The sequence below is a fragment of the Pantherophis guttatus genome, chromosome 2 (assembly GCF_059756535.1).
Source record: "Pantherophis guttatus breed Tessera chromosome 2, ASM5975653v1, whole genome shotgun sequence".
In the NCBI taxonomy this organism is placed as follows: Eukaryota; Metazoa; Chordata; class Lepidosauria; order Squamata; family Colubridae; genus Pantherophis; species Pantherophis guttatus.
The window spans coordinates 146,128,123-146,139,908 of NC_142064.1; the positions used below are offsets into that span (position 1 = coordinate 146,128,123).

Consider the following 11,786-nt stretch of genomic DNA (forward strand, 5'->3'; position numbering starts at 1 on the left):
GTTTAAGAATTTATGATGGCACAGCAGGGAAGCCTTTGCCCTTGATTGCTATCCTAAATCTGCTTATGCTTCATTTAGAGCTAGAGCAGGAAATGGATGCCTTCCAGATGCTTAGGCTATAACCTTGGTAATCTACAATCTGTTGGGATCTGGATTAAAATTATGGAGGGGAACCAGTGGTGGGTTGCTACCGGTTCGCCCTGTATCAGGCGGCTGCAGGAGGCTCCACCCACCCACCCAGGCATCTCTGCGGATGTGCAGAAGTGTCGTGCGCGAGCGCACACGCGTCCACAAGAGAACCGGTAGTGATGGGATTTGAAACCCACTACTGAGGGGAACAGATTACTCACCTTCATCTTCTAAACTTGAGATGGGGCCATAGGAGACAAGATGACTCCAACCTAAGAACTAACATCACAAAGATGCCGGGTCCTTAGCTTTGGAGAAATACCTGAGAAAATACAAGATTGAATTTGTAGTGGGATTGAGGCCTATAAATTTGAACAGCAGTTTTGCTTTTTATTATGATGGTTGCTTCTTCTTCCTTCTGGGCCTTTCTTTCAGGCTTCTCTCCACATACTTTTTTTTTCTTTTTTTAAGAATTAAAAAATACTTTTTAATACTTTTAAAGTATTTAATACTTTTAATACTTTAAAAATACTTTTTTTAGTATTAGCTCCTTTTCTTTATTAGGTGTTATTTTATTGGAGGCAAACTTCTTATTCGAGGCTGACAGACCTCACTCTATTGCAGTTAGGTTCTTCTTCTCCTTAGGAGGGAAGAGAGCTTAAATGGGGTTATCTTGGAAGTGAAAATTGCCTCAAGAGGCCATGGAAAATTTTCATTCTTCATCCAATATAACTTCTCTGTATCGTAAGTGTGCATTTCCCCCCTCCTTTTTTTGCAGAAACCCGCCGCAAAGCTTCTGCTTGGCAAAGGAACCTGGGCTATCCATTGGCTATGCTGTCTCTGCTGTCATTGACGGTAAATTCTGGGGCTGAAATTAATTTTAAATTTTTTTTTGGTTTATATCAGTCTTTAAATGGTATTTTATCAACAGCACGCGGCCATCCAGATAACACTGGACAGTAATTCCTGTTCATCACCACGGCCGTGTTAGAACACAATGTTTGCAAGGCGACCTCTCCCCTGTCCCTCATACAGATCGGCCTCTCCCAACTTTTCTGCATTCCAGTTTTTGGGAATTTCACTTTTCCATCTCCAGCCTTTAGACTTGCCATATCAACCTCCTGAAGTCAGGAAAATGGTCTGTAAATGATCCCTAAGAAGTTTTTATACATACATACATACATACATACATACATACATACATACATACATACATATCTTTATTTACATCTACTGTATATGCCGAAGAACAGTGTATTGTTAAACTGTAAAGTAGCAAAAAGAGATACATGTAGATGTTTATGTGTTTAAGTTAGCCTAATACAGTTGTTTCTCAACCTCAGCAACTTTTAAGATGTGTAGACTTCAGCTCCCAGAATGCCTTCTGACTGAGGAATTCTGGGAGTTGAAATCCACAGGTCTTAAATTTGCTGAGGTTAAGTAATCGCTGTAATAGAACAAGGTACACAGTATTATAGGTAATTCCACCCTGAATGGAGTAGCCACTTGGAGGCAGCAAACAGTTGTTCCAGAGAAAGTTATTGAAGACTTTAGAATCATTGTTTTTACCTGTCCTATTAAGTCCATCACACCAGATTTTGGACTTGATTTGAGTGTAGTGCAGGAGTTTCTAAATTTTTTGCCGTCAGACCTCACCTCCCTTTAGTGAAATCATAATTGCACACCTGAATAAACACAATGAAAGTAATATAATGAAACTTTGGGAAAAGTGGGTTTATTCTAACAATGTAAAGGTTCTTCACACCTTCCCTGGACTCTGCATGCCCCTCCCCAGGCAAGGGACACCACAGTGTTTAGGAAACTCAGGCTTAGTATAATGTGTGACTTTGTTGTCATTGTGATCTCTAAGCCATAGTTTATAGATTAAATTTAGCTGGTTATAGGACTTTATACTACAAGGCCTGGTTATCAAATCACATCTTGGGCAGTAAATGAACATGAATAGAATTCACTGAGGCAGAAATACAAATAATTGGTTATGTTATGCTGAGTCTGTAGGCAGCTGATGATGTATGTATCCCTAAAAGAGATTCTTCTTCCGTCAACTTTCAAGTGTTTATATCTAGGATCAATGTTTGGCTTGGGAACCAGGTTTCAAAGGTGCCTGAAAAGTCCCTGCTATTATTTTCAAATGTTGCAGGTAGTCGTTTAAGGTGCAAACTCAGGATGCAGCATGGAATCCTCTCTTCTCTTACCTTTGACCTAATACTCAGGTTTACATGGTATTTTCTAGGGTATCTCTGTTCTGGTTGTCTGCTTCCATGTTCTGGAGCTGCTATTGGATGATGCTGCAATGCCTCGAGGAATCCAGGTGAGGGCACAAAAAGCACCTGATCCCTCCTTGGTGCTTTTCTGGTGCCTGGTTTTCATGTGCTGCTTCTACACCCTGAATGACTCTGTCAGATGTCCTTATTCATCATTCAGATGGTACACACTTGCTTTAAGTTGGGGCAAAATTCCCAATTCAGGAATCCAGCATCTATCCTCCTTTCCCTAGGGAGAGCTGGTATCCCATAAGCCACGGATGGCCAATTAATTTTCCCAAGGAGCCACGTGAGAAACTGGGACTCTTGTGAAGGGTCAAAGCAATAGGCTGTGGAGGTGCATAGGTATGCACGGAGACACATATGTAAATTGAAAAAAAAAATAGCAGTTGCCTTCAAAATAAAAGCAATCCACACAGACTGGATAGGGACAGCCAAAGGGCCAGATATGGCCTAGGGACCATAAAATGCTCTAGTCTGCTATAAGCTTTTGCCCCAGGAGTGTACTTTGCCCCAGAGAATAAACTGGGCTCCAGAAAGATATATTCTACTATTATACATAGTGCATGGAGTAAACAGGTTCCCTTGAAAGTGAAACTCAGCTGCCTCTACCTTTTACTTCTCCTTTCTGCATCTTCTAATTTTGTTTTAGAGCTCCTCAATCATCCAGAACAGATGCAGAGAGTCTTTATAGAGAACTCAAGGGAGAGATGGTCATTGCCTTCCCTTTGTCCAGTTGATAGAAGCTTCTCCTTCTATTGAAGAGGCTACTGGGAGGCAAGCCATATATTCTGCTTTGTTTGATGATGGGAAAATGCAAAGAGCTAAGCAGGGATTTAAGCTCGTCAACCAACTTTAAAAGCCAAGTTTTATGACAGCAAGGAATAGCAGGATGTTTACAGGAAGGGATTCCCCCAGCAAGAATTTGGTTTGGGTTTCAGCACTTGAGTTTTTAATATGCAGAAGGCATTGTAATATTTCCCTTCCCAAAGTATAACCCAATTCCTTTTCTCATTCTGCAGGATGCACCACTTGGAAAAGTTTCTTTCTCTGTCTTTGGCTCTTTTGGAGCAGCCATGCAGGTCATTCTGATATTGTATCCTTACTGGAATCTCCTTCATTGCTCATGGTGCAGTTAATGCCATTCATGTTTAGCAAGAAAACACTCGTTTTTTCCATTGATCTGTTTCACATTTATTTTCACTTGGTTGGACCCTCTCCTAATTAATAATCTGCTCTAGTTTTCTTTCATCCTGTCTCTGTTATTGAAAGCCATCATGTAACTATTATACTGAGAGTCTTCTCTTCCATGAGTTACTCTATTCCAGGGGTATCAAATTCTTGGCCCGCAGGCCAGATGCATCACGCGCTAGCCATGCCCACGCCTGGTTTAGTGAAGGGGAAAAAAGTCACAATATGTCACGTGATAACTCAAGTTTGGCACCCCTGGTCTACCCCCTTTCTGAAGCCATCCAAATGGGTATCTCCCTGAACCCAGCACTGTCATTTGCAAAGAAATCTTTCCTTTTTATTGTCGTGAATTTTCCAGCTTCCATTTTACTATAAAGTTGCATAATCTGTGTATAATATGGGTAGTTGTATTCTTTCTTTTCTCAAAGATCCGTAACATAAAATTTAATTGATTTCCATCAGCTGAAGATAAGTCTCTTCTATTCTTCCTTAACGTTTCTTAGTTATTTAATGATCTCCTCTGTTGTGGGATTCTATAGCTCCCCATTTTTCATTAAACTGCTGCCTGAGCAACACAACACAGCCATGACTAAGGTAGGTCTTTGTCCTATAACATTTTATTATTACTGTACATACTTTCACTAGTGAAACCTCTGAACCATTAGTTGAAACATTGTTCATGGAATGCTAGAAATACAGCAAAAAGGAACAATCCTTTTAGCAGTTACAATATTGGAATAGATCAGGGGTGTCAATCTTGGCAACTTTAAGGCCTGTGGACTTCAACACCCAGAATCCCCCAGCCAGCTATGCTGAAGTTGAAGTCCATAGTTCTTTTTTTTTATTAGTGAATTTTAGCAGAGACAAGCAAGGGCTTCAAGTTTGAAAGAGGAACCCTTGTGTTTATTGCCTTATAAAGATCTCTGTTCAAAAGCCAGTTATGCATCTGCATTGTTCAAAAGTCACAGTTTCCTGATTTTCCATGGGTCTGCTAGCTGTTTAAAAATACTGAGATTGACTGAAATAGGGGGTATCCATGCCCTTCCCCCATCTTCATAATTCCAAGGGTGAGAAGAGAAACTGGAGACTAACAAGTCTCCCTCCTACAATCTTCCCCAGCCTTCAAAAATGTTCCCAAATCCCAGTTTGGGAATATTGTCACGGGGTAACAGATATGAGTGATTTGCCTTCCAGATATTTCCTGCTCCCCCTCCTACCAGTGGTGAAATCCAATTTTTTTATTACTGGTTCTGTGGGCGTGGCGTGGCTTGGTGGGCATGGCTTGGTGGGTGTGGCAGGGGAAGGATACTGCAAAATCTCCATTCCCACCCCACTCTGGGGCCATCCAGAAGTGGTATTTCCAGTTCTCTGAAGTACTCAAAATTTCCGCTACCAGTTCTCCAGAACCTGCTGGATTTCACCCCTGCCTCCTACCCTTTAAATTTCCAAAGAATTCCAAAATCGGTCTGAAAAACAGCCCTTGGGAGGAAATTTGCCACCAAATCTGGCAGCACAATGTCATTGGGAACTGGCTGTGGTTTGCCGCAGTTCTGGATTAAGGAACAAATCCCCACGCATCGCATGTAGCTATTTGACAAGCCAGATGTTGCTAGTGTTCAGCAGTCAAATGGGACTGATGCAGAGATTGCCTGCATTTTGGAGCAGAAGTACTGTAGAGTAGCAATCCCCAACCTTTCCGGTTTGGCAGTCCGGCAGGGAGGGAGAGGGGACAGTTTACCCCCTCTACCCTCTTGCTTGGCCCGGGGGGGTTGGGGACCCCTGCTGTAGAGAGATGCTCTTTGCCAAGAGCTTGGTCTTTGGATCTCTCCATGCAAAGTGAAAGGTGTGTAAAATGCTGAAGACCCTCAAATTGCGGAGAGATCACTTGCAATCTCTTCTGTCCCTCAGAGGGAACAAACTGAACCTGGTAAAGAGAACCTATGGGTAAAGGAACAATTAGAGCCACTTTGGTCTAGTGGTTAATGCACGAGGCTAGAAAGTGGGAGACGGTGAGTTCTAGGTCCACCTTAGACAAAAAAAACTAGCTGGGTGACTTTTGGGCCTATCGCTCTTTCTCAGTCAAAGCCCCCTCACGGGATTATTGTAATGGGGAAAATAGGAGGAGGAAGGAGTATTACATATGTTTGCCGATTTGTTATTTGCTAAAAAATAATAAAGGTTGTATACAAATAAATAAATTACAAATTTTTGTATATGATTGAATGTGTGAGATGAAGGCAGCCACTGGCAAGAATGCACATCATTGTTTTCAACTGTATTTCCTGGCAGATCATTGGGAACTGCGTCTCCCTCTTGGTGTTGAGTTCTGCACTCCCTGTGTTGTCTCGCACGTTGGGTGAGTCTTGTTCTTATCCGTACGGTTATCTATAGCTTCCTGGGTCTACATATCAGATTGATCAGTCAAATAAATTTATAGCCTCATTGTAAAAACTGGAGCTGCTATAATTATGAAAAGATATGCACAGATGAAACCTTAAATACTGTGGTAAATAAAAAAAAGGTGAATATAATTATCCTGTTTCTGCCAGTAGCTCTTCCGAAAAGATACAATAAATGGTAGAAGCACTAAAATGCTGTTCCCTTGGAAAGCTTTTCAAAAAATTTTGGCGCCAAATGGGATATATTACTTCTTTAAATGAAAGCAAAACTTGTTAAGGTGCTCAATTCTGCCCCAGATTTGAAATGTCCTGCTAGTCGAGACAGTCCTTCTCCAAGAGCCAAGATTGAGATTGGAAGACGAGTATATTTCTGGTCCATTATTGTCAGCCTCTTTCCCTCTACTTTTTGTTTCAGGGATTACAAGATTTGACCTGCTGGGAGACTTTGGGAGGTTTAACTGGCTGGGAAATTTCTACATTGTTTTCCTCTATAATATGCTCTTTGCTGGACTCACAACTCTTTGCTTGGTGAAGAAGTTCACCTGGGCTGTGCAAGCAGAGCTCATCAGGGCAGTCGGTAAGTATGTCTGGGTGGTCTTCTGGGATTGGGAGGTGGGGGGGAAAGGCAGCAGGTGGCCTGATCAACCTGGAAAGGAAGATCTCTTGCGTAGCCTAGGGCTGGAAGCCTCTTCTTTTTGGATGGCCAGTACCTTGTTCACCCATCGCATTGAATCATACTATCCTTTTTTTTAACTTAGTGTCTTATGTGAACCCAGTCAATTGTTGTTTATTCAGAAAGTTAGGGCTAAGCCAGTTGGGCTTAGTGTATGTGTATACATCTGTGTGTGCCAAGCTTTTGAGTTTGAGAAAGGCTTGGAACTTCTATTAAGTTGGCCTGCTTTCCGTTAAGAAGACCTTTCTGCCTTGATTGCAAGCTGGCTTGTTTTGTTCTTTTTACATGCTAAATCTGTTGGCCACTGTTAAATCACTTTTTGCAAATGGCTTGCAACGAACAATAAAATTGTTGTGTCGCATTGGCTTTCTTGTTGCCTAAATAGCAAAGAACGAGACTGCAGGCTTGACTTGTTCAACTACTTTTCTTTTCTCTTTAGGCCTCCACAAACTGCCTCTGCCTGTGACCCGGTCTTACCAACCGAACAAGCTCAGCTAAAATAAGAGTTGCGTCTGAATTGAGCTTGGCATTGACTATGGATGGACCTTTCTGAGTTTGTGCTCGTGTTCTGAGCCAATCAGTGAAGGGGGAGGAGGTCAGGAACTTCCTTCTTCTGATCCTTGTTTTGACTGACATCCTGCAGGACCGTGAAATGAAGAAGCCACGTCCTTCAGTCGCATGGCCTCTTGTTACTGCCTCTCAGAAGCCTGAGGAACGACAGGCTTCAGTACAAAAAAGGCCTTTGAGACTTCTATTAAGGTGCTTTTCTGGCAAGAGCAAGAGAATGTGCAGTTCACTAAAAGAAAAACAATCAAAGGCAGCAGAAGTAGGTTATGAAGAGGACAAAGAACTGAGACCAATAAATAAAATGAGCTGCTGGACTAATTTTTAGGGGGCAAGATGAAGGTTCAGCCTGCTGGAGATAGAGCTTGTGTCCCTTATCATGTTAAGAGATGCTGCCATTCTCTATTATTGGGGGCTTTCCCCTTCCCTTTTGTTTACATGTGTCTTAAAATTCACACCTACCCTGGCCTCCTTTCTCTCACAAAATCCTGTGGTCCAAAGAGGCCAAGTTCTGAGTGGTTTTTTTAAACTCGGTTTCGTACCTCACTCAAGTGCAATATAAGTTGGCATTATTGGGCCACGTATTCCATTCAGCAGCCAACTTTGTATGTTTGTGTGTATGTGTGCGAAGGAGGATTGTTTGAGTTTTGAGCGTGTGTGTCATTCAGAATGACTACTGTAATGCGTTATGCTTTGCTCTTTCATAGCAATAGGTTTCCACGTAGGATCCAATCAGTTTTTCCTTGATGAATTTTTTCGGTTTAGCCCAGCCAGGAAGAACCACCGCCATACCATTATGGGGCAGCCAATCTTCTGAGTCCAAAGCTCAAATGTCAAGAATATTCATACAGCCTCTCTGTCTTCTTCTCATTCATGTCCGCTTTGGGGTAGTAAATTCCTCACTGAGAGGACTTCATAAACACTTTGCCTAATTTTCCCATTCAGATTTTAGGAAGGGCATCCCAGAGGCGTTGTGCAGTTCTCGTAACAGGCCAATTAGTTCCCATTATTGGTAAATATTGGATGCTTCAGGAATATATGGATATTTATGCAATATGGTAGAGAAAACTGTATTTTTCCTCCCCCAGCTATTCATAATTGTTTGAGGTCTTTTTTTATTAATGTCGGGGCCATGGAATGTCACCCCTGCTCCAGAAGTTTTCAGCTTTTTTTGCGTGACTGGCATTCTAGCCTCATGTCTGTATCTACTGTGAATGCTTCCACTGGAAGTCTCTCAGTCCTTGGATGCTGGACCAGATGCCCTCTTATATTCAGCTTTCGTGAAATAACACGAAGCTTGATCCTTCATTTTGTGGTGAAAAACTGTAAGCAGGTTGGCTACAAATGGGAAGACGGCCATCAGATGGGCCAGCATTGAACAGAAGGGTTCAATCATCATCATGTGGTCTATCTGACTTGCAAGCATGCTTTTTTCCAGCATCAAAGCTCCTGTTGTAGATAGGTAGGGTTAGCGAGCCTCACAGCTGCCTTGTCTATCGTTGCAGCATATCCCTTTGTACGTAATTGAGAGGACTGAAGATTACATTGTGATGACAGTGAGGCACTTGTCTCCATAGATGTTAAAGCTGGCGCTGAAAAAAGTTCAGTGTTTCAAATTCTGCATTCTCCACAGATCCACTTTTAACCTTGCCCAAAGAGATACCTTCAGAAATGGATGTCCTGCATTTCCCAGAATTTTCAAGCAACATATTCAAAAGCTCTGCGGGCTATGAATTTAGGACTTGCAGTCACAATCAGCCAGAGGATCCCGGGTTGAATTAAAAGTGGCCTAAATTTGGATAGGAAAAAACTGTGTTAAACTTATCTGTTGCAGGAAAATACTATAATGTTAAACTTCAGCTCAGACAGGACCAACTGTCTTGTTATATAGTGAATGTCTGGTCTTATTATATGGGACACCTAGCTGTGTAAGCAATAAATTTTTTTTTTGTTTTTTTTTTTTACAAAATTCTTTCTCTAGATGTTTTCTTTATATTGTGGGAAATTGGAGAAAGATAATATTCTGCTACCTTATTAGATAATACAAATAACAGGACTCGATATATCTGCTGAAGGGATAGAGGTCATATTTTGCTCTGGGCTATAATTCGTTGTTTCAACCATTATTAGCTAGGCTCATATAAATCATGGCTAGGTTTGTACATCACTGTTTCAGCCACTCCAAACTTTTACATGGTTTGATATAGATGTGAAACATTCTGTACTTGGTTCCTCTGCCAATCAAATTAAGTCAAAGCTGTTTTCATTTGAGCTACATGATGCAATCAGATTATTTTTTTGTTGCAAAATGGGAATTTTAATATTTTGGGAGTGGAAGAAACATTTTGTTTTTGAAACAACTACACTCCTGCATCATGCTTAGACATAATGGGTTGACAACATTTTAGCTAATATGATTTGTCAACTGTGTTTCACAACCTAGTGTTAGGAGACAGCTCACTCTGGAGATTTATGCAATCAATTTGGCACAATATATGAATTGAATCACGTCGAAGAAGAAAACTGGGTTAATGAAGGGACTTTAATGAAGCCCAACCTGGTGGTCCTAAGTAGTTGAATTAGAATTACAATTGTTATCATTCCAAACCTAATCTTCAAGTAGAGATCAACTTTTTCTCTAGACCCCAAATAGCACATCCACAACCTATCAAATTTGAAGTTAGAAAGAAGGGAAGAGGTAAGACTAAAACTAAAAAAAAATCTGTTATGAGAATGCTAATTAGGTGACCTTTCTTGATAAGCTTTAGGAGAGTGGATGACGGCTTTTTGTGATGGGAAGACGGAACCCAAGATTTAAGCTCGCATTTTGTATCCATGTATGTTTATATCTGTATTTACAGGTAGTCCTTGTACCTTATAAGCTTATAACCATTTGTTTAGCAACCAGGGCCATGTGATTGCTATTTGCAACCTTCCTTGCTGGCTGCAGCTACACTCCTGCATCGTGCTTGGCCATAATGGAGTGATAACATTTTAGGTAATACGATTTGTCAACTGTGTTTCACAAGCAAAGTCAATGGGGGAAGCCAGATTTGCTTAACAACTGCTTGATTCTCTTAACTCTAGTTATTTGCTGACCTGTGGCAAAAACATGGGTGAAATTCATTTAATAACCATCTTGCTTAGCAGTGGAAATTCTGTTCCCACTTGTCATAAGTTGAGGACTACCGTGTTTCCCCGAAAATAAGACCCTGTCTTATATTTTTTTCAACCCTGAAATAAGCACTTGGCCTTATCGCCATGCGCTTAAAAGCCCGATTGGGCTTATTTTCAGGGGATGTCTTATTTTGGGGGAAACAGGGTACCTATATTCCAGCTAAGTCCTAGACTTCCAAAAAGTGCACCAAGTACAGGGGAAATTATTGCAGGCATCGGCCTTGACACCAGGCCCCCTTAATTCCATTCTGCTTCATCACCTTAGAAAGGGAAGGAAGCAATCATTATTTAGGCTCTTGTTATGAATGCCTTGCAGCAGAGGCCTAATTCAAGAAACTGATAGATTGGTGAGGTACGAAAGGTCGACCTTCCTCCTTTCTCTGCAGGGACATAATTGAGGGTGAGGCCTTGGCAGTAAAAATCCTTCCTCTTCCCCCACCTTGAGTCTGGTCACTGAGGAAAAATAAGTTCTGGAAATGATCCGGGTTTTTAGTTTTAATGCGAGTCAACCTACCACCTGAAGCAAAACCAGGGAAAGGGAACATCCAGGGAAAGTACTGCTGAAGAAGCAACTTTTAAAACAATCATTTTGACACCCGAGGGCCAATTTCAGCGACCATCCAAGAAAGCTGGAAAAGAGATTTCTCCTCTTTGGTCATATCTCTAGGGCCAGGAAAGGCTCAAGCTCATTGCTCTCTGCTCAGAAGGAAAAAAAGGGCAGCTTTGGGCAAGGATATTTTGCTTTCTAGTTATTTATTTTCTCGTATCCTGGAACGCAGGAAACCATGCTGAAAGTGCAGGAAACCCAAGCGGCTCTGTTTGATGACTTTCAGCCTAGTGACCTACAGACCTATTTCCCCTGAAGAAAACTGGCTGTGTGTGTGTGTGTGTGTGTGTGTGTGGTAGGATAGCCAGGTCTGCTTCCAAAAAATAGCAGACAAGGGGGGGGGGGTGTTAAGTAGTAAAAAATTTTAAAAAAAATTACAATTAAATTATATATTTTCTTACAAACATTTTAACACGTATTAAAATAATCACTTCAAAACCTTACTTAAAATTCAAAACATCAAATATAATAATATGTAAAATATTAAATTACATTTTAATTTCATCATAAAGCTTTTGAATAAAAAAAATGTCCACTGTTTTGTGAAAAAAAATAGTGAACATAATGTGAAAAAAGTGGACTGTCCCCTCAAATAGTGGACACCTGGCAACACTAGGTGGTAGAGAGACAATCTTCAGGCAAAGAGGGCCAGAGGTGTAGTGACTTGCAGTGTAGCTTAAAGAATCCTGGAACCGAAGCGGGGAGAGAGAAAAGGACTCCGAAAGTGAAATCTCACTCCGAAAACACCATTTCATTAGTCG

At 41.2% G+C, this 11,786-nt stretch overlaps 1 protein-coding gene across 1 annotated transcript in view; it reads left to right on the forward strand.

Moving 5' to 3' along the window:
• The window catches only part of LMBR1L (limb development membrane protein 1 like), a 35,942-nt gene extending 26,732 nt beyond the window's left edge, over positions 1–9,210 (forward strand). The window contains exons 11-17 of the mRNA XM_034412556.3: positions 908–984; positions 2,384–2,461; positions 3,437–3,510; positions 4,109–4,199; positions 5,895–5,961; positions 6,420–6,581; positions 7,117–9,210. Coding sequence (XP_034268447.1) covers positions 908–984; positions 2,384–2,461; positions 3,437–3,510; positions 4,109–4,199; positions 5,895–5,961; positions 6,420–6,581; positions 7,117–7,175 — 608 coding nt within the window. The 3' untranslated portion in view covers positions 7,176–9,210. The remainder of the gene's footprint in view (positions 1–907; positions 985–2,383; positions 2,462–3,436; positions 3,511–4,108; positions 4,200–5,894; positions 5,962–6,419; positions 6,582–7,116) is intronic.
• Positions 9,211–11,786: the final 2,576 nt, after the last annotated feature.